The sequence below is a fragment of the Chiloscyllium plagiosum genome, unplaced genomic scaffold (assembly GCF_037043375.1).
Source record: "Chiloscyllium plagiosum isolate Xiang-an unplaced genomic scaffold, Cpla_swu_hap1 HiC_scaffold_3, whole genome shotgun sequence".
Lineage (NCBI taxonomy): Eukaryota > Metazoa > Chordata > Chondrichthyes > Orectolobiformes > Hemiscylliidae > Chiloscyllium > Chiloscyllium plagiosum.
Window position 1 is genome coordinate 159,164,166 of NW_028270141.1, and position 23,701 is coordinate 159,187,866.

General features: G+C 52.7%; 1 protein-coding gene across 1 annotated transcript in view; it reads left to right on the top strand.

The window, feature by feature from the left end:
- The window catches only part of LOC122540190 (dynein axonemal heavy chain 6-like), a 1,075,999-nt gene that overhangs the window by 1,016,074 nt on the left and 36,224 nt on the right, over nucleotides 1-23,701 (top strand). Inside the window, exons 71-73 of the mRNA XM_087984706.1 lie at nucleotides 3,240-3,437; nucleotides 4,274-4,473; nucleotides 9,203-9,366. Coding sequence (XP_087840832.1) covers nucleotides 3,240-3,437; nucleotides 4,274-4,473; nucleotides 9,203-9,366 — 562 coding nt within the window. The remainder of the gene's footprint in view (nucleotides 1-3,239; nucleotides 3,438-4,273; nucleotides 4,474-9,202; nucleotides 9,367-23,701) is intronic.

The following is a 23,701-nucleotide window of genomic DNA, read 5'->3' on the forward strand; positions in this document are numbered from 1 at the left end:
GTTAGAGTCACTTACAACAAGCTAGAACATCACATCTCCATGTGCATACACACAAGGAGAGGTACAGCCTGTGTGTACACACACACACACACGTACACACACGCAGACAGCCTGTGTACACACACACACGTACACACACGCAGACAGCCTGTGTACACACACACACGTACACACACGCAGACAGTCTGTGTACACACACACACGTACACACACGCAGACAGCCTGTGTGTACACACACACACGTACACACACGCAGACAGCCTGTGTGTACACACACACACGTACACACACGCAGACAGCCTGTGTACACACACACGTACACACACGCAGACAGCCTGTGTACACACACACACACACGTACACACACGCAGACAGCCTGTGTACACACACACACGTACACACACGCAGACAGCCTGTGTACACACACACACACACGTACACACACGCAGACAGCCTGTGTACACACACACACGTACACACACGCAGACAGCCTGTGTACACACACACACGTACACACACGCAGACAGCCTGTGTACACACACACACGTACACACACGCAGACAGCCTGTGTACACACACACACGTACACACACGCAGACAGCCTGTGCACACACACACACACGTACACACACGCAGACAGCCTGTGTACACACACACGTACACACACGCAGACACCCTGTGTACACACACACGTACACACACGCAGACAGCCTGTGTACACACACACAGAAACACATACACACAAATGTGAAGGGGAAAACATCGATAGGGGAAGGGGGAGGGGGGGAACATCGATAGGGGAAGGGGGAAGGGGGGAACATCGATAGGGGAAGGGGGAGGGGGGATCATCGATAGGGAAGGGGGAGGGGGGAACATCGATAGGGGAAGGGGGTATCATCGATAGGGGAAGGGGGGACATTGATAGGGGAAGGGGGAGGGGGCAACATCGATAGGGGAAGGGGGAGGGGGCAAACATCGATAGGGGAAGGGGGAAGGGGGGAACATCGATAGGGGAAGGTGAAGGGAGGATCATTGATAGGGGAAGGGAGAACATCGATAGGGGAAGTGGGGTCATCGATAGGGGAAGGGGGGACATCGATAGGGGAAGGGGGATCATCGATAGGAGAAGGGGGGATCATTGATAGGGGAAGGGAGGAAGGGGGGAGCATTGATAGGGGAAGGGGGGAACATCGATAGGGGAAGGGGGGAATCATCGATAGGGGAAGGGAGGAAGGGGGGAGCATTGATAGGGGAAGGGGGGAACATCGATAGGGGAAGGGAGGAAAGGGGGGAGCATTGATAGGGGAAGGGGGAAGGGGGGAACATCGATAGGGGAAGGGGAAGGGGGGAACATTGATAGGGGAAGGGGGAAACATCGATATGGGAAGGGGGAGGGGGCAACATCGATAGGGGAAGGGGGAGGGGGCAAACATCGATAGGGGAAGGGGGAAGGGGGGAACATCGATAGGGGAAGGGGGAGGGGGGAACATCTATAGGGGAAGGGGGTATCATCGATAGGGGAAGGGGGAAGGGGGGACATTGATAGGGGAAGGGGGAGGGGGGAACATCGATAGGGGAAGGGGGTATCATCGATAGGGGAAGGGGGAAGGGGGGACATTGATAGGGGAAGGGGAGGGGGAAACATCGATAGGGGAAGGGGGAGGGGGCAACATCAATAGGGGAAGGGGAGGGAGCAAACATTGATAGGGGAAGGGGGAAGGGGGGAACATCGATAGGGGAAGGGGGGAAGGGGGGAACATCGATAGGGGAAGGGGGAGGGGGGAAACATCAATAGGGGGAGGGGGAGGGAGAACATGGATAGGGGATGGGGGGAAGGGGGGAACATCGATAGGGGAAGGGGGGGAACATCGATAGGAGAAGGGAGGATGTGGGAACATCGATAGGGGAAGGGGGGAAGGGGGGAACATCGATAGGGGAAGGGGGAGGGGGGAACATCGATAGGGGAAGGGGGAAGGGGGGATCAACGATAGGGGAAGGGGGGAACATCGATAGGGGAAGGGAGGATGTGGGAACATCGATAGGGGAAGGGGGAAGGGGGGAACGTCGTTAGGGGAAGGGGGGTATCATCGATAGGGAAAGGGGGAGGGGGGAACATTGATAGGTAAAGGGGGAGGGTGAACATCTATAGGGGAAGGGGAGGGGGGAACATCGATAGGGGAAGGGGGATGGGGGGAACATCGATAGGGGAAGGGGGGAACATCGATAGGGGAAGGGGAGATCAACGATAGGGGAAGGGGGGAACATCGATAGGGGAAGGGAGGATGGGGGAACATCGATAGGGGAAGGGGGGTATCATCGATAGGGAAAGGGGGAGGGGGGAACATTGATAGGTAAAGGGGGAGGGGGAACATCTATAGGGGAAGGGGAGGAGGGAACATCGATAGGGGAACATCGATAGGGGAAGGGGAAAGGGGAACATCGATCGGGGAAGGGCGGAACATAGATGGGGAAGGGGGATAAGTGGGGGCAGGAACTAGTCCCTAGTTTCTCGGGAGAAGCCCAGCAGCTCTTGGGGATGAACAAAGTCTGTTCCCACTGGAGACGATGAAACATCCTGGATCATCATCCAGGAGAAACACGTTCTGAAGCCAGGAAAACCCTGTCCTGCCTCAGAGTGAGGATCAGGAAAGTGTTCCCCTGTGACACACTGCCAAGTGTTCCTCTCTCTCTACCTCTCTCTCCTGTTAAACAGTGCATCGTCCCTCAACTGCTGCCTCTTAACAAACCCAACCAGCTATCAGGACACTCGCTGAGGTCTGATGTCCCTCTCTCGAACACGGGGAAATGCCTGTGATTGTCCTGGACAGGTTTCAGTCCCAGGTACTGGTCTAGGATCACCATCACACCCTCCACCAACACATTGGCAGCAGCTTTCCCTCTTTATGTCTTCACTTTTACTCCCATCAACATCACAGTTTCCTAAACACCCAGAGAGAGCTTCCTTCAAACCACCTTCTCAATGGTAATCCTTTTCCTATGATAGTCTGAAAGAAATGGAGCAGCAGACTGACCAAACCGTGGGTCAGTGTGATGGGAACTGGGAAAAGGTTCAGGCTGTGCGAAACTCCAGGACAGGAAGTGGGAGGCAGCAGGAGCTGGGCTCACTGACGGACTGCAGCCTGGAGTCAATAACAATCGACAGCAAATAGTCTCCAGCCCAATGAGTTGGCACGTGGAGATTTCTGCTTCTGACAAGGTCTCTGTGTCTCCCCCATCAGGTGGCCATTCTGAACCTGGAGATGTTGATTTCCCATGAGACGGAAATCCCATGGACAGCATTGTGCTACCTGACTGGGGAGGTGGTATATGGAGGCCGGGTCACAGACCACTGGGACAGGCGATGTCTCAACTGCACCCTCAGCAATTTCTACAACCCCGACATCCTCAGCGAAGGTTTCTGCTTTTCCACTGATGGGGTGAGCATCACTTCAGGACAAACTCTTCTTGTCTGTCAGTCAATCTGTCCACAATCAGCACCACCCATAGCTGCGAGTGGGGTGGAGGGTAAGAGGGATATCATCACCATGAGGCCTGGATCTAACCCAATCCATTCCCCATCTCGGGAGTTAGATCATCAAAGGGCTTGGGTCTAACCCAATCCATTCCCCATCTCAGGAGTTGGGTCACCATGAGGCCTGGGTCTAACCCAATCCATTCCCCATCTCAGGAGTTGGGTCACCATGAGGCCTGGGTCTAGCCCAATCCATTCCCCATCTCAGAAGTTGGGTCACCATGAGGCCGGGGTCTAACCCAATCCATTCCCCATCTCAGGAGTTGGGTCACCATGAGGCCTGGGTCTAACCCAATCCATTCCCCATCTCGGGAGTTGGGTCACCATGAGGCCTGGGTCTAACCCAATCCATTTCCTATCTCAGGAGTTGGATCATCAAGGGGCCCGGGTCTAACCCAGTCCATCCCACACCCAGAGACTTTGAGGAAGTTCCTGTGCCTGGAACTGGGGGGGGGGAGGGGGGGGGGGTGGTCCTGTGGATAATGTGTCCCTCCCCAGTGGAGCTGTGTGATAGTGAGCAGTCCCTGGGGAGCTGGGTCTGCGCCCCAGCATTGCATATCCTATCAGTGGACCCACAGAATTTGGGGATGGCTCCACTGGTGATATTTCTCCAGGGATTGAAGTTGTCTAAAGGTGATGAGATAGAACTCTATTATGTGCTAGAACAGGCTGGATGGGCCGAGTGGACTCCGGTTGTTCCACTGATGTGAATCTGTTTGTGTCCTCCGTCTACCTGATTAGGTTTATTGTATGATCTCGGAGAGCATGGACTTTTTACAGTGCATCAACTACATCGAGTCCCTGCCAGACAGCGATTCCCCAGGTATCTTCGGAATGCAGGATAACGCTGAGAAAGCGTACCTCGGAAACCAAGCCAAAAGCTTCATGACCACCATCAAGAGTATTGAGCCCCGGCTCAGTGCTGGGGTGCAAACATTCAGGTCAGTCCAGCAGCCGTTTCATCATGTCTCATAGACCATCCATCCCCTTGATGAGTTCAGATCCCACCATCACCAGGTTAAAGAATCCAGTTTAATGCGACAACAGTTGTCTGCGCTGGGCTGAGACCTTTCAGATTTCCCTCTGAGGATGGTGTATTGGTTATATCACTCAACTAGAATCGAGAGCCCCAGGCTAATGTTCCAGGGTGAGGGGTTTAAATCCTACCCTGGTAATTGGTGACATTTCAATTCAATAAATATCTGGCCAGAACCCATTCAGTTCATTAATGGCCTTTAAAGAAGAAAACCCGCCATCCTTACAGGGTCTGACATGGTGATGCTCAGGGAATCCTACCTCACAGACCATGTCCCACACTCCACCACCACCAGCTCTGGGTAAGTCCTGTCCCACCAGCAGGACAGACCCAGCAGAGATGGCCCACAGTGGGATACAGTCAGGAGGGAGTTGCCCTGGGAATCCTCACCATTGACACCACACCCCATGAAGTCTCAGGGTTTCAGGTTAAACATGGGCAAGGAAACCTCCTGCTGATTCCCACGTACCATCCCCCCCCCCTCAGACCTCCTCCATGTTGAACAACTCTTGGTGCCGAGGGTGTAAAATGTACTCTGGGTGTGGGATTTCAGTGTCCCACCACCATGACTGGCTCAGCGGCAGCGCTACTGATTGAGCTGGTCAGGTCCTCAAGGACATAGCTGCTAGATTGGGTGTAGAGCAGGTGGTGAGGGAACCAACAAGAGAGAAAAGCATACCTGACCTCATCCTTACCAATCTGCCAGCTGTGGATGTGTCTATCCATGACAGGATCAGAAAGAGTGACTACCACATGGTTACCTAAAGACCGTGAAAGGAAAGCTCAGTGAGCCAGCACTCCACTTCCTGACTACCAACAACCCAACCAGTAATAATCAGTAACAAGTCAAAGCACTAACCATTAACCAGCATTAACCAATACTGTTATGATTGACATTTAGCCAGTACCCTGTTAACGAGCACTAATTGATGCTGCCGTTACTGACCATTAACCGGCACTGTGTTAGTGACCATGAACCAGTGCTGCCATTACTGACCATTAACCGGCACTGTGTTAGTGATCATTAACCAGTGCTGCCGTTACTGACCATTAACCGGCACTGTGTCGGTGACCATGAACCAGTGCTGCCGTAACTGACCATTAACCGGCACGGTGTTACTGACCATGAACCAGCGCTGCCGTTACTGACCATTAACCGGCACTGTGTTAGTGACCATTAACCAGTGCTGCAGTTACTGACCATTAACCGGCACTGTGTCGGTGACCATGAACCAGTGCTGCCGTAACTGACCATTAACCGGCACAGTGTTAGTGACCATGACCCAGTGCTGCCGTTACTGACCATTAACCGGCACTGTGTCGGTGACCATGAACCAGTGCTGCCGTTACTGACCATTAACCAACACTGTGTCGGTGACCATGAACCAGTGCTGCCGTTACTGACCATTAACCGGCACTGTGTCGGTGTCCATGAACCAGTGCTGCTGTTACTGACCATTAACCAACACTGTGTCAGTGACCATGAACCAGTGCTGCCGTTACTGACCATTAACCGGCACTGTGTTAGAGACCATGAACCGGTGCTGCCGTTACTGACCATTAACCGGCACTGTGTCAGTGACCATGAACCAGTGCTGCCGTTACTGACCATTAACCGGCACTGTGTCAGTGACCATGAACCAGTGCTGCTGTTACTGACCATTAACCAACACTCTGTCAGTGACCATGAACCAGTGCTGCCGTTACTGACCATTAACCGGCACTGTGTTAGTGACCATGACCCAGTGCTGCCGTTACTGACCATTAACCGGCACTGTGTCGGTGACCATGAACCAGTGCTGCCGTTACTGACCATTAACCAACACTGTGTCGGTGACCATGAACCAGTGCTGCCGTTACTGACCATTAACCGGCACTGTGTCGGTGTCCATGAACCAGTGCTGCTGTTACTGACCATTAACCAACACTGTGTCGGTGACCATGAACCGGTGCTGCCGTTACTGACCATTAACCGGCACTGTGTCGGTGACCATGAACCAGTGCTGCCGTTACTGACCATTAACCGGCACTGTGTCAGTGACCATGAACCAGTGCTGCTGTTACTGACCATTAACCAACACTCTGTCAGTGACCATGAACCAGTGCTGCCGTTACTGACCATTAACCGGCACTGTGTCAGTGACCATGAACCAGTGCTGCCGTTACTGACCATTAACCGGCACTGTGTCAGTGACCATGAACCAGTGCTGCCGTTACTGACCATTAACCGGCACTGTGTTAGTGACCATGAACCAGTGCTGCTGTTACTGACCATTAACCAACACTGTGTCAGTGACCATGAACCAGTGCTGCCGTTACTGACCATTAACCGGCACTGTGTTACTGACCATGAACCAGTGCTGCTGTTACTGACCATTAACCGGCACTGGGTTAGTGACCATGACCCAGTGCTGCTGTTACTGACCATTAACCAACACTGTGTTACTGACCATGAACGAGTGCTGCCGTTACTGACCATTAACCGGCACTGTGTCAGTGACATGAACCAGTGCTGCTGTTACTGACCATTAACCGGCACTGTGTCAGTGACCATGACCCAGTGCTGCCGTTACTGACCATTAACCGGCACTGTGTCAGTGACCATGAACCAGTGCTGCCGTTACTGACCATTAACCGGCACTGTGTCAGTGACCATGAACCAGTGCTGCCGTTACTGACCATTAACCGGCACTGTGTCAGTGACCATGACCCAGTGCTGCCGTTACTGACCATTAACCGGCACTGTGTCAGTGACCATGACCCAGTGCTGCTGTTACTGACCATTAACTGGCACTGTGTTAGTGACCATGAACCAGTGCTGCCGTTACTGACCATTAACCGGCACTGTGTTAGTGACCATTAACCAGTGCTACTATTACTGACCATTAACCGGCACTGTGTTAGTGACCATTAACCAGTGCTGCTGTTACTGACCATGAACCAGCGCTGCCGTTACTAACCATTAACCGGCACTGTGTGGGTGACCATTAACCAGAGCTCATATTACTGACCAGTAACCAGGTCCATGTTAGTGACCAGTAACTAGTGCTGCTGTTACTGACCAGTAACCAGGTCTGTGTTAGTGACCAGTAACCAGTGCTGTCATTACTGACTAGTAAGCAGGTCTGTGTTAGTGACCAGTAACCAGTGCTGCTGTTACTGACCATTAACCAGTGCTCTCATTACTGACCAGTAACCAGGTCTGTGTTAGTGACCAGTACCCAGTGCTGTCATTACTGACCAGTAACTAACACTGCGTCAGTGACCAGTAACCAGCGCTGTTGTTACTGACCAGTAACCAGGTCTGTGTTAGTGACCAGTAACCAGTGCTGCTGTTACTGACCATTAACCAGTGCTGCTGTTACTGACCAGTAACCATGTCTGTGTTAGTGATCAGTAACTAGTGCTCTCATTACTGACCAGTAACTAGCACTGCGTCAGTGACCAGTAATCAGTGCTGTTGTTACGGGCCAGTAACCAGGTCTGTGTTAGTGACCAGTAACCAGTGCTGCTGTTACTGACCATTAACCAGTGCTGTCATTACTGACAAGTAACCAGGTCTGTGTTAGTGACCAGTAACCAGTGCTGTCGTTACTGACCAGTAAGCAGGTCTGTGTTAGTGACCAGTAACCAGTGCTGCTGTTACTGACCATTAACCAGTGCTCTCATTACTGACCAGTAACCAGGTCTTGTTAGTGACCAGTAACCAGTGCTGTTGTTACTGACAAGTAACCAGGTCTGTGTTAGTGACCAGTAACCAGTGCTGCTGTTACTGACCATTAACCAGTGCTCTCATTACTGACCAGTAACCAGGTCTGTGTTAGTGACCAGTAACCAGTGCTGTTGTTACTGACAAGTAACCAGGTCTGTGTTAGTGTCCAGTAACCAGTGCTGCTGTTACTGACCAGTAACCAATTCTGTGTTAGTGACCAGTAACTAGTGCTGTCATTACTGACCAGGAAGCAAGTATGTGTTAGTGACCAGTAACCAGCGCTGCTGTTACTGACCATTAACCAGTGCTCTCATTACTGACCAGTAACCAGGTCTGTGTTAGTGACCAGTAACCAGTGCTGCTGTTACTGACCATTAACCAGTGCTCTCATTACTGACCAGTAAACAGGTCTGTGTTAGTGACCAGTAACCAGTGCTGTCGTTACTGACCAGTAACCAGGTCTGTGTTAGTGACCAGTAACCAGTGCTGTCATTACTGATCATTAACCAGTGCTCTCATTACTGACCAGTAAACAGGTCTGTGTTAGTGACCAGTAACCAGTGCTGCTGTTACTGACCAGTAACCAGGTCTGTGTCGGTGACCAGTAACCAGTGCTGCTGTTACTGACCAGTAACCAGGTCTGTGTTAGTGACCAGTAACCAGTGCTGCTGTTGGATTCAGTGAAACGCGCTGGTTTCAGGAACTGATTCCAGTCTGGGCTGAATTCTGGGATTTGGAAGATGGCCTGGGATTTCTGAAGGAGTGTGAGGAGAGGGACATGGAGTAAGGAAAGAGATTGGTTCAGGGTTTGGCTGTCCAGGAGTGAACGTTCTGAGGCAGTTGTTCACCAACATAACAGTTCCAGAGAATGGCCTTTAACTGTTTGAAGAATCGAGTGAATCTTCTTCCTGTTTTTTTTTAGGGAGCAAAGGAGTGAGGGTGAAGTTGTGTTCGAGAAAGCAGACAGCATCCTGAAGAAGCTGCCAGAAACAGTGGAGGGGAGACAGGAGTCAGATGACACCTTCCTGGATCTAGCTGGTCTTCTGGCTTTACCCACATGGACAGCATACGTTCAGTCAGTGAAAGGTGAGGGGTCCTGCTTGGTTACCTGACCATATCCCCCCACGGTCCGAGCTGTGAACTAGCACTGAGGTACACGGCTCAGAGATATGACTGCCAAAGACACGGTACGCTCCTCAGTGTCAGCAGGTCATGGGCCTCATAGAACATAGAACATAGAAGAATACAGCGCAGTACAGGCCCTTTGGCCCTCGATGTTGCGCCGATCCAAGCCCACCTAACCTACACCAGCCCACTATCCTCCATATGCCTATCCAATGCCCGTTTAAATGCCCATAAAGAGGGAGAGTCCACCACTGCTACTGGCAGGGCATTCCATGAACTCACGACTCGCTGAGTAAAGAACCTACCCCTAACATCTGTCCTATACCTACCCCCCCTTAATTTAAAGCTATGCCCCCTCGTAATAGCTGACTCCATACGTGGAAAAAGATTCTCACTGTCGACCCTATCTAAACCCCTAATCATCTTATACACCTCTATCAAGTCACCCCGAAACCTTCTTTTCTCCAATGAAAACAACCCCAAGTGCCTCAGCCTTTCCTCATACGATCTTCCTACCATACCATGCAACATCCTGGTAAACTTCCTCTGCACCCGTTCCAGTGCCTCCACATCCTTCCTATAGTATGGCGACCAAAACTGCACACAGTACTCCAGATGCGGCCGCACCAGAGTCTTATACAACTGCAATATGACCTCAGGGCTCCGGAACTCAATTCCTCTACCAATAAAAGCCAGTACGCCATATGCCTTCTTCACTGCACTATTTACCTGGGTGGCAACTTTCAGAGATCTGTGTACATGGACACCAAGATCCCTCTGCTCATCCACACTACCAAGTATCTGACCATTAGCCCAGTACCCCATCTTTTTGTTACTCTTACCAAAGTGAATCACCTCACACTTAGCTACATTAAACTCCATTTGCCACCTTTCTGCCCAGCTCTGCAGCTTATCTATATCCCGCTGTAACCTGACACATCCTTCCTCACTGTCAACAACTCCACTGAGTTTTGTATCATCCGCAAACTTGCTCACCCAACCTTCTAGCCCCTCCTCCAGGTCATTTATAAAAATGACAAACAGCAATGGTCCCAAAACAGATCCTTGCGGAACACCGCTACTGACGGCACTCCAAGATGAACCTTTACCATCAACTACTACCCTCTGTCTTCTTCCAGCCAGCCAATTCCTAATCCAAACCTCCAACTCACCCTCAATGCCATACCTCTGTATTTTTTGCAGTAGTCTACCATGGGGAACCTTATCAAACGCCTTACTAAAATCCATATACACCACGTCTACCGCTTTACCCTCGTCTACCTCCTTAGTCACCTTCTCAAAGAATTCAATAAGGTTTGTGAGGCACAACCTGCCCTTCACAAAACCATGCTGACTATCCTTGATCACATTATTCCTGTCCAAATGTTCATAAATCCTATCCCTTACAATTCTCTCTAAGACTTTGCCCACAACAGAAGTGAGACTCACCGGCCTATAGTTACTAGGGTTATCCCTACTCCCCTTCTTGAACAAGGGAACCACATTTGCTATCCTCCAATCTTCTGGCACTATTCCTGTAGACAACGAGGACATAAAAATCAAGGCCAATGGCTCTGCAATTTCCTCCCTTGCTTCCCAGAGAATCCTAGGATAAATGCTATCAGGCCCAGAGGACTTATCTATTTTCACCCTTTCCAGAATTTCCAACACCTCTTCCCTACATACCTCAAAGCCGTCCATTCTAATTAATTGTGACTCAATATTCACATCAGCAACAATGTCCTGTTCCTGAGTGAATACGGACGAAAAGTATTCATTCAGTGTCTCCCCAATCTCTTCAGCCTCCACACGCAACTTCCCACTACTATCCTTGACTGGACCTATTCCTACCCTAGTCATTCCTTTATTCCCGACATACCTATAGAAAGCCTTAGGGTTTTCCCTAATCCTACCAACTAAGGACTTTTCATGTCTCCTCCTTGCTGCTCTTAGCTCTCTCTTCAGATCCTTCCTGGCTACCTTATAACTCTCAATCGCCCCAATTGAACCTTCACGCCTCATCTTTACATAGGCCGCCCTCTTCCCTTTAACAAGGGATTCCAATTCCTTATTAAACCACGGCTCCCTCACACGACCCTTTCCTCCCTACCTGACAGGTACATACTTTTCAAGGACACTCAATAGTTGCTCCTTGAACAAGCTCCACATATCAATTGCGCCCTTCCCTTGAAGCCTAATTTTCCAAGCCACGCATCCTAAGTCATGCCTCACCGCATCATAATTTCCCTGCCCCCAGCTATAACTCTTGCCCTGCAGTGCACACTTATCCTTCTCCATCACTAGAGTAAAAGTCACCGAATTGTGGTCACTGTCCCCAAAGTGCTCACCTAACTCCAATTCTAACACCTGGCCTGGTTCGTTACCCAGAACTAAATCCAGTATGGCCTCACCTCTTGTTGGCCTGTCTATATACTGTGTCAGGAAGCCTTCCTGCACACATTGGACAAACACCGACCCATCTAACGCACTCGAGCTATAGCTTTCCCAGTCAATATCTGGAAAGTTAAAGTCCCCCATAATAACCACCCTATTACTTTCACTTTTCTTCTGAATCATCCTCGCAATCCTTTCTTCTACGTTTCTAGGACTATTAGGAGGCCTGTAAAAAACTCCTAACAGGGTGACCTCACCTTTCCTATTCCTAACCTCAGCCCAAACTACCTCAGATGGCGAGTCTTCATCCATCGTCCTTTCCACCACTGTAATACTATCTTTGACAAGCAATGCCACACCTCCCCCTCTTTTACCCCCACCTCTGACCCTACTAAAACATTTAAACCCTGGAACCTGCAACAGCCAATCTTGTCCCTGTTCTACCCATGTCTCCGTAATAGCCACAACATCGAAGTCCCAGGTACCAACCCACGCTGCAAGTTCACCTACCTTATTTCATATACTTCTTGCATTGAAGTATACACACTTCAAGCCACTTTCCTGTTTACAGGCACCCTCCTTTGAGATTGATGCCATGTTCCTAACCTCCCTACACTCCAGGTCCTGCACCCTAAAGCTACAGTCAACGTTCCCATGCCCTTGCAGAGTTAGTTTAAACCCCCCGCCAAGAGCACTAGCAAACCTCCCCCCAAGGATACTGGTGCCCCTCAGGTTCAGGTGTAGACCATCCTGTTTATAGAGGTCCCACCTTCCCCAGAAAGAACCCCAGTTATCCAGATACCGGAATCTCTCCCTCCTGCACCATCCCTGTAGCCATGCATTTAACGGTTCTCTCTCCCTATTCCTCGACTCTCTATCACGTGGCACGGGTTACAAACCAGAGACAACAACTCTGTTTGTTCTAACTCTGAGCTTCCTACCTAGCTCCCTGAAAGCCTGCCTATCATCCTCAGCCCTCTTCCTACCTATGTCGTTGGTGCCAATGTGGACCACAACTTCGGGCTGCTCCCCCTCCCCCTTAAGGACCCGGGAAACATGATCAGAGACGTCATGTACCCTTGCACCTGGGAGGCAACATACCAAACGTGAGTCTCTCTCGCCCCCACAAAACCACCTATCTGTGCCCCGAACTATTGAGTCCCCAATAACTATTAGATTAGATTAGATTAGATTACATTACAGCGTGGAAACAGGCCCTTCAGCCCAACAAGTCCACACCGACCCGCCAAAGCACAACCCACCCATACCCCTACATTTACCCCTTACCTAACACTATGGGCAATTTAGCATGGCCAATTCACCTGACCTGCACATAGAACATAGAACATAGAAGAATACAGCACAGTACAGGCCCTTTGGCCCTCGATGTTGCGCCGATCCAAGCCCACCTAACCTATACTAACCCACTATCCTCCATATACCTATCCAATGCCCGCTTAAATGCCCATAAAGCGGGAGAGTCCACCACTGCTACTGGCAGGGCATTCCATGAACTTACGACTCGCTGAGTGAAGAACCTACCCCTAACATCAGTCCTATATCTACCCCCCCTTAATTTAAAGCTATGCCCCCTTGTAATACCCGACTCCATACGCGGGAAAAGGTTCACACTGTCAACCCTATCTAACCCCCTAATCATCTTGTACACCTCAATCAAGTCACCCCTAAACCTTCTTTTCTCTAATGAAAACAGCCCCACGTGTCTCAGTCTTTCCTCATACGATCTTCCTTCCATACCAGGCAACATCCTGGTAAACCTCCTCTGCACCCGTTCCAGTGCCTCCACATCCTTCCTATAGTATGGCGACCAAAACTGCACACAATATTCCAGATGCGGCCGCACCAGAGTCTTATACAACTGCATCATGACCTCAGGACTCCGGAACTCAATTCCTCTACCAATAAAAGCCAGTACGCCATATGCCTTCCTCACCGCACTATTTACCTGGGTGGCAACTTTCAGAGATCTGTGTACATGGACACCAAGATCCCTCTGCTCATCCACACTACCAAGTATCCGACCATTAGCCCAGTACCCCATCTTTTTGTTATTCTTCCCAAAGTGAATCTTTGGATTGTGGGAGGAAACCGGAGCACCCGGAGGAAACCCACGCAGACAAGGTGCTCTGCTTTTCTCTACCCTTCCCTTCTGAGCAACGGGGACATGCTCCGTGCCAGAGGCCTGAACCCCATTGCTTACCCCTGGTAAGTCATCCCCCCCACAAGTATCCAAAACGGTATACTTGTTCTTGAGGGGAACGGCCGCAGGGGGTCCCTGCACTGGCTGCTTCCTCCCAGTCCCCCTCACTGTCACCCATCTGTCTGCAATCTTTGGAGTTACTACTTCCCTAAAGCTCCTATCTATGACCCCCTCTGCCTCCCGAATGATCCTAAGTTCATCCAACTCCAGCTCCAGTTCCCTAACACGGTCTTGGAGGAGCTGGAGATGGGTGCACTTCCTGCAAGTGTAATCAGCAGGGACGACCATGGCATCCCTCACCTCAAACATGTTGCAAGAGGAACATTGCACTGCCTTCACTGCCATCCCTCTAAAAGTATCCTTTTTTAAAAAAAAAACTGGGTCTAAAGAATAGAACAAGCAAAATGCAGCACTTACCTACTAACCACAACGGGTCTTATTATTAGGTTAGAGGAGGAGGGCGGGTGGGATGCACTACCTCTATAGTGCCTCGGGTTCCTTTCCTGCACGCTTTTATAGGGAAAAAAAACCTACCCAGGTAAGCTTGCGCTACACCAGCTTCCGGCTGCCCCTCTGGTCGTCGTCACTTCCCCCTGTGACTCCCGCTCTTTCTGTGAAGAGAAAAAAAAACACCGCTGCCCGCTACCGGTAAGTAATTTTAAAACAAACTGTCTCACCCTTGCTGTAGCCTTCCGGGTTCATTTAAACTCAGCTGCTGCTCGCACTCCCTTATACTCGCTCAGCCTGCCATTACACTGTTAATCAGATTGTAATTAGCAACAAGGGACTCCAATTTGCTCCCAATTTGTTTTACACAGAACATCGAACATAGAACGTTACAGCACAGTACAGGCCCTTCGGCCCTCGATGTTGCGCCAACCTGTGAAATTAATCTGGTGCCCATCTAACCCACATTGTTTCATTGTTATCCATATGCCTATCCAATGCCCATTTAAATGCCCTTACAGTTGGCAAGTCTACTACTGTGGCAGGCAGTGCGTTCCACAAGCCTACTACTCTCTGACATCTGTCCTATATCTATCTCCCCTCAATTTAAAGCTATCTCCCCTCGTGCTAGCCATCACCATCCAAAGAAAAAGGCTCCCAGTGTCCACCCTGTCTAACCCTCTGATTATTTTATACATCTTAATTAAGTTACCTCTCAACCTTCTTCTCTCTCAGAAAAACAGCCTCAGTTCCCTCAGCTTTTCCTCTTAAGACCGTCCCTCCATACCAAGCAACATCCCAGTAAATCTCCTCTGGAACCTTTCCAAAGCTTCCACATCCTTCCGATAATGTGGTGACCAGAACTGCACGCAGTACTCCATGTGCGGCCGCACCAGAGTTTTGTACAGCTGCAATGCGATCTCGTGGCTCTGAAACTCAGTTTCTCTCCTAATAAACGCCAACACACTGTATGCCTTCTTAACAACCCTGTCAGCCTGGGTGGCAACTTTCAGGGATCTATGTACATGGACACCGAGATTTCTCTACTCATCCACACTGCCAAGAATCTTACCATTAGCCCAATACTTTGCATTCTGATTACTCCTTCCAAAGTGAATCACCTCACATTTTTCCACATTCAACTCCATTTGCCATCTCTCAGCCCAGCTCTGCAGCTTATCTATGTCCCTCTGTAACCTACAACATCCACAACTCCACTGCCTTTAATGTCATCCACAAATTTACCAACCCATCCTTCTCTGCCCTCATCCAGATCATTTATAAAAATGACAAACAGCAGTGGCCCCAAAACAGATCCTTGCGGTACACCACTAGTAACTGAGCTCCAGGATAAACATTTCCCATCAACCACCACCCTCTGTCTTCTTTCAGCCAGCCGATTTCTGATCCAAACCGCTAAATCACCTTCAATCCCATGCCTCAGAATTTTGAACAGAGTATTCTCATACTGTGAGGAACCTTATTAAATGCTTTACTGAAATCCATATACACCGCATCAACCGCTTTACCCTCATCCACCTGCTTGGTCACCTTCTCAAAGAACTCAATAAGGTTTGTGAGGCACGACCTACCCTTCGCAAAACTGTGTTGACTATCCCGAATCAACTTAGTCCTTTCTAGATCATTATAAATCCTGTCTCTTATCACCTTCTCCAACACTTTACCCACAACCGAAGTAAGGCTCACTGGTCTATAAACCTTCCCGAAGAGCATTAGCGAATTTCCCCCCCCCCAGGATATTGGTACCCCTCTGGTTCAGATGAAGACCATCCTGTTTGTAGAGGTCCCACCTTCCGTAGAAAGAGCCCCAATTATCCAGATCTCCGGAACCCTCCCTCCTGCACCATCCTGCACCAAGGGCGGCACGGTGGCTCAGTGGTTAGCACAGCTGCCTCACAACGCCAGAGTCCCGGGTTCAATTCCCGCCTCAGGCGACTGACTGTGGAGTTTGCACGTTCTCCCCATGTCTGTGTGGGTTTCCTCCGGGTGCTCCGGTTTCCTCCCACAGTCCAAAGATATGCAGGTCAGGTGAATTGGCCATGCTAAATTGCCCGTAGTGTTAGGTAAGGGGTAGATGTGTAGGGGTATGGGTGGGTTACGCTTCAGCGGGGCGGTGTGGACTTGTTGGGCCGAAGGGCCTGTTTCCACACTGTAATGTAATCTAATCTAATCTAATCTCTGTAGCCATGTGTTCAACTCCTCTCTCTCCGTATTCCTCAACTCACGAGCACGTGGCACGGGCAACAGACCAGAGATAACAATTCTGTTTGTCCGAGCTCTAAGCTTCCACTCGAGCTCCCTGAATTTCTGCCTTAAATCCCCATCTCTCTTCCGACCGATGTCGTTTCTCTCATCAAAGAACAGGAACATCATTTATGTCCCTGCTTCACCATGAACACCTTCACCAATTGACCAAGAGGTCCCGAGGTTTGTGGGTGGGGAAGGATTGCCTCAAGTAGTGCATTACGTCACACTCACACTCATCCACAAATATTGAACTTACAGGGAAGCTTCAATACGCGTCTCACAACACTGCAGCACTCCCTCAGTACTGATCCTCTGACAGTGCAGCACTCCCTCAGTACTGATCCTCTGACAGTGCGGCACTCCCTCAGTACTGTTCCTCCGACAGTGCAGCACTCCCTCAGTACTGATCCTCTGACAGTGCGGCACTCCCTCAGTACTGATCCTCTGAAAGTGCAGCACTCCCTCAGTACTGATCCTCTGACAGTGCAGCACTCCCTCAGTACTGTTCCTCCGACAGTGCAGCACTCCCTCAGTACTGATCCTCTGACAGTGCAGCACTCCCTCAGTACTGTTCCTCCGACAGTGCAGCACTCCCTCAGTACTGATCCTCTGACAGTGCGGCACTCCCTCAGTACTGACCCTCTGACAGTGCAGCACTCCCTCAGTACTGTTCCTCCGACAGTGCGGCACTCCCTCAGTACTGATCCTCTGACAGTGCGGCACTCCCTCAGTAATAGACCCTCCGACAGTGCAGCACTCCCTCAGTACTGATCCTCTGACAGTGCGGCACTCCCTCAGTACTGACCCTCTGACAGTGCAGCACTCCCTCAGTACTGATCCTCTGACAGTGCGGCACTCCCTCAGTACTGACCCTCCGACAGTGCAGCACTCCCTCAGTACTGACCCTCTGACAGTGCAGCACTCCCTCAGTACTGATCCTCTGACAGTGCGGCACTCCCTCAGTACTGACCCTCTGACAGTGCAGCACTCCCTCAGTACTGTTCCTCCGACAGTGCGGCACTCCCTCAGTACTGATCCTCTGACAGTGCGGCACTCCCTCAGTACTGACCCTCTGACAGTGCAGCACTCCCTCAGTACTGACCCTCTGACAGTGCAGCACTCCTTCAGCACTGACCCTCTGACCGTGCAGCACTCCCTCAGTACTGACCCTCCGATAGTGAGGCACTCCCTCAGTACTGACCCTCCGACAGTGCAGCACTCCCTCAGTACTGACCCTCTGACAGTGCAGCACTCCCTCAGTACTGTTCCTCCGACAGTGCAGCACTCCCTCAGTACTGATCCTCTGACAGTGCGGCACTCCCTCAGTACTGACCCTCTGACAGTGCAGCACTCCCTCAGTACTGTTCCTCCGACAGTGCGGCACTCCCTCAGCACTGACCCTCCGACAGTGCGGCACTCCCTCAGTACTGACCCTCCGACAGTGCGGCACTCCCTCAGCACTGACCCTCCGACAGTGCGGCACTCCCTCAGCACTGACCCTCCGACAGTGCGGCACTCCCTCAGTACTGACCCTCCGACAGTGCGGCACTCCCTCAGCACTGACCCTCCGACAGTGCGGCACTCCCTCAGCACTGACCCTCCGACAGTGTGGCACTCCCTCAGCACTGACCCTCCGACAGTGCGGCACTCCCTCAGTACTGTTCCTCCGACAGTGCGGCACTCCCTCAGCACTGACCCTCCGACAGTGCAGCACACCCTCAGTACTGTTCCTCCGACAGTGCGGCACTTCCTCAGTACTGACCCTCTGACAGTGCAGCACTCCTTCAGCACTGACCCTCTGACCGTGCAGCACTCCCTCAGTACTGACCCTCCGATAGTGAGGCACTCCCTCAGTACTGACCCTCCGACAGTGCGGCACTCCCTCAGTACTGACCCTCCGACAGTGCGGCACTCCCTCAGTACTGACCCTCCGACAGTGTGGCACTCCCTCAGTACTGACCCTCCGACAGTGCGGCACTCCCTCAGTACTGACCCTCCGACAGTGCGGCACTCCCTCAGTACTGACCCTCCGACAGTGCGGCACTCCCTCAGTACTGACCCTCCGACAGTGCGGCACTCCCTCAGTACTGACCCTCCGACAGTGCGGCACTCCCTCAGTACTGACCCTCTGACAGTGCGGCACTCTCTCCGTACTGACCCTCTGACAGTGCGGCACTCCCTCAGCACTGACCCTCCGACAGTGCGGCACTCCCTCAGCACTGACCCTCTGACAGTGCGGCACTCCCTCAGTACTGACCCTCTGACAGTGCAGCACACCCTCAGTACTGACCCTCTGACAGTGCGGCACTCCCTCAGCACTGACCCTCTGACAGTGCAGCACTCCCTCAGTACTGACCCTGCGACAGTACGTTCTGCCCTGTTCCGGTGGATGTTAGCTGCTGTTAAAAATGCCTCCCACTTTCAGGGAGCATTTCCTTCACTTGGTCTTTCTGACACCATGTCACAGTAAAACACCTTTATAATCTGCTTTGCTTCTCTGATGCCACAAGACCTCCTGGGGTCTGGCAAGAATATTCTGGAATCCGACGGAAACTCCCTCCCGACTGTATCCCACTGTGCCACCACCTCTGCAGGGTCTGTCCTGCCGGTGGGACAGAATATATCCCGGGAAGGCGATGGTGGGTTCTGGGACACTCCCTGTAAGGTACGACGCTGAGAGTATGACAATGTCAGGTTTAATGAAGGGGAAAGCCTTGCCTGATAAATTCAGGACAATTCATTGAGGCGATAACAACCAGGACAGATAAAGGGGAAGCAGTCAATCTAACATATTCCGATTTTCTAAAGATTTCTGCTAGGATGTCACACTTTAAGCAACTTGGGCATGAGGAGGTGAGGGTGGCACAGGGAGAGATGGGCAGGAGGTGAGGTTGGCACAGGGAGAGATGGGAAGGAGGTGAGAATGATACAGGGAGAGATGGGAAGGAGGTGAGGATGATACAGGGAGAGATGGGCAGTAGGTGAGGGAGATACAGGTAGAGATGGGCAGTAGGTGAGGGTGATAAAGGGATAGATGGGCAGGAGGTGACCGTGGTACAGGGAGAGATGGACAGGAGGTGAGGGAGATACAGGGAGGGATGGGCAAGAGGTGAGGGTGGGACACGGAGAGATGGGCAGGAGGTGAGGGTGGTACAGGGAGAGATGTGCAGTAGGTGTGGGTGGTACAGGGAGAGATAGGCAGGAGGTGAACGTGGTACAGGGAGAGATGGGCAGGAGATGAGGGTGATACAGGGAGAGAAGGGCAAGAGGTGAGGGAGATACAGGGTGAGATGGGCAGGAGGTGAGGGTGGTACAGGGAGAGATGGGCAAGAGTTGAGGGAGATACCAGGAGAGATGGGCAGGAGATGAGGGAGATACAGGTAGAGATGGGCAGGAGGTGAGGGTGGTACAGTGAGAGATGGGCAGGAGGTGAGGGTGGTACAGGGAGAGATGGGCAGGAGGTGAGGGCGGTAAGGGAGAGGTGGGGAGGAGCTGAGGGTGGTACAGGGAGAAATGGGCAGGAGGTGAGTGTGGTACAGGGAGAGATGGACAGGAGGTACTGGTGGTAAAGGGAGAGATGGGCAGGAGGTCAGGGTGACATAAGGTGTGATGGGCAGGAGGTGAGGGTGGGACAGGGAGACATGGGCAGGAGGTGAGGGTGGTACAGGGAGAGATGGGCAGGAGGTGAGGGTGATACAGGAAGAGATGGGCAGGAGGTGATGGTGGTAAAGGGAGAGATGGGCAGGAGGTCAGGGTGACATAAGGTGTGATGGGCAGGAGGTGAGGGTGATGCAGGGAGAGATGGGCAGGAGGTCAGGGTGATGCAGGGAGAGATGGGCAGGAGGTCAGGGTGGTACAGGGAGAGATGGGCAGGAGGTCAGGGTGGTATAGGGAGAGATGGGCAGGTGGTGAGTGTGGTACAGGGAGAGATGGGCAGGAGGTGATGGTGGTAAACGGAGAGATGGGCAGGAGGTCAGGGTGGTATAGGGAGAGATGGGCAGGTGGTGAGTGTGGTACAGGGAGAGATGGGCAGGAGGTGAGGGTGATACAGGAAGAGATGGGCAGGAGGTGAGGGTGGTACAGGGAGGGATGGGCAGGAGGTGATAGTGGTAAAGGGAGAGATGGGCAGGAGGTCAGGGTGACATAAGGTGTGATGGGCAGGAGGTGAGGGTGGTACAGGGAGAGATGGGCAGGAGCTGTGGGTGGTACAGGGAGAGATGGGCAGGAGGTGTGGGTGGTACAGGGAGAGATGGGCAGGAGGTGAGGGTGGTACAGGGAGTGATGGGTAGGAGGTGAGGGTGGTGCAGGGAGAGATGGGCAGGAGGTGAGGGTGGTACAGGGAGAGATGGAGAGGAGGTGAGGGTGGTACGAAGAGAGATGGGCAGGAGGTGTGGGTGGTACAGGGAGGAATGGGCAGGAGGTGAGGGTGGTACAGGGAGAGATGGGCAGGAGCTGAGGGTGGTACAGGGAGAGATGGGCAGGAGGTGAGGGTGGTACAGGGAGGGATTTGCAGGAGGTGAGGGTGGTACAGGGAGGGATTTGCAGAAGGTGAGGGTGGTACAGCAAGAGGTGGGCAGGGTGTGAGAGTGGTACAGGGAAAGATGGATAGGGGGTGAGGGTGGCACAGGGACAAATGGGCAGGAGGTGAGGGTGGTACAGGGTGGGATGGGCAGGAGGTGAGGGTGGTACAGGGTGGGATGGGCAGGAGGTGAGGGTGGTACAGGGAGGGATGGGCAGGAGGTGAGGGTGGTACAGGGTGGGATGGGCAGGAGGTGAGGGTGGTACAGGGAGGGATTTGCAGGAGGTGAGGGTGGTACAGGGAGGGATGGGCAGAAGGTGAGGATGGTACAGTGAGAGGTGGGCAGGGTGTGAGAGTGGTACAGGGAAAGATGGATAGGGGGTGAGGGTGGCACAGGGACAAATGGGCAGGAGGTGAGGATGATACAGGGAGAGATGGGCAGGAGGTGAGGGTGGTACAGGGAGGGATGGGCAGGAGCTGAGGGTGGTATAGAGAGAGATGGGCAGGAGGTGAGGGTGGTACAGGGAGAGATGGGCAGGAGGTGTGGGAGATACAGGGAGAGATGGGCAGGAGGTGAGGGAGATACAGGGAGAGATGGGCGGGAAGTGAGGGTGGTAGGGTGAGATGTGCAGTAGGTGTGGGTGGGACCGGGAGAGATGGGCAGGAGGTGACCGTGGTACAGGGTGACATGGGCAGGAGGTGATGATGGTACAGGGAGAGATGGGCAGGAGGTGAGGGTGGTACAGGGAGGGATGGGCAGGAGGTGAGGTTGGTACAGGGAGAGATGGACTGGAGGTGAGGGTGGTGCAGGCTGAGATGGGCAGGAAGTGAGGATGGTACAGGGAGAGATGGACTGGTGGTGAGGGTGGTACAGGGAGAGATGGACAGGAGGTGAGGGTGACACAGAGAGAGATGGACAGTAGCTGAGGCTGGTACAGGGAGAGATGGACAGGAGGTGAGGGTGTTACAGAGAGAGATGGACTGGTGGTGAGGGTGGTTCAGGGAGAGATGGACAGGAGGTGAGGGTGGTACAGGGAGAGATAGATGGGGGTGAGGGTGGTACAGGGAGTGATGGACAGGAGGTGAGGGTTGTACAGGGAGAGATGGACAGGAGGTGAGGGTGGTACAGGGAGAGATAGATGGGGGTGAGGGTGGTACAGGGAGTGATGGGCAGGAGGTGAGGGTGGTACAGGGAGAGATGGGCAGGAGGTGAGGGTGGCACAGGGAGAAATGGGCAGGAGGTGAGGGTGGTTCAGGGAGAGATGGGCAGGAGCTGAGGGTGGTACAGGGAGAGATGGGCAGGAGGTGAGGGTGGTACAGGGAGAGATGAGCGGGAGGTGAGAGTGATACAGGGTGAGATTGGCAGGAGGTGAGAGTGGTAAAGGGAGAGATGGGCAGGAGGTGAGGGTGGTACAGGGAGGGATGGGCAGGAGGTGAGGCTGGTACAGGGAGAGAAGGACAGGAGGTGAGGGTGGTACAGGGAGAGATGGGCAGGAGGTGAGGGTGGTACAGGGAGAGATGGGCAGGAGGTGAGAGTGATACAGGGAGAGATTGGCAGGAGGTGAGGGTGGTAAAGGGAGAGATGGGCAGGAGGTGAGGGTGGTAAAGGGAGAGATAGGCAGGAGGTGAGGGTGGTACAGGGAGGGATGAGCAGGAGGTGAGGGTGGTACAGGGAGAGATGGGCAGGAGGTGAGGGTGGTAAAGGGAGGGATGGGCAGGAGGTGTGGGTGGTACAGGGAGAGATGGACAGGAGGTGAGGGTGGTACAGGGAGGGATGGGCAGGAGGTGAAGGTGGAACAGGGAGAGATGGACAGGAGGTGAGGGTGGTACAGAGAGAGATGGACAGTAGCTGAGGCTGGAACAGAGAGAGATGGACAGGAGGTGAGGGTGGTACAGCGAGAGATGGGCAGGAGGTGGGGTGGTACAGAGAGATGGACAGGTGGTGAGGGTGGTTCAGGGGAAGATGGACAGGAGGTGAGGGTGGTACAGGGAGGGATGGGCAGGAGGTGAGGGTGGTACAGGGAGAGATGGACAGGAGATGAGGGTGGTACAAGGAGGGATGGGCAGGAGGTGAGGGTGGTACAGGGAGGGATGGGCAGGAGGTGAGGGTGGTACAGGGAGAGATGGACAGTAGCTGAGGCTGGAACAGAGAGAGATGGACAGGAGGTGAGGGTGGTACAGGGAGAGATGGACAGGAGGTGAGGGTGGTACAGCGAGAGATGGACAGGAGGTGAGGGTGGTACAGCGAGAGATGGACAGTAGCTGAGGCTGGAACAGAGAGAGATGGACAGGAGGTGAGGGTGGTACAGGGAGGGATGGGCAGGAAGTGAGGGTGGTACAGGGAGAAATGGCAGGAGGTGAGGGTGATACAGGGAGAGATGGCAGGAGGTGAGGGTGCTACAGGGAGAGATGGGCAGGAGGTGAGGGTGGTACAGGGAGAAATGGGA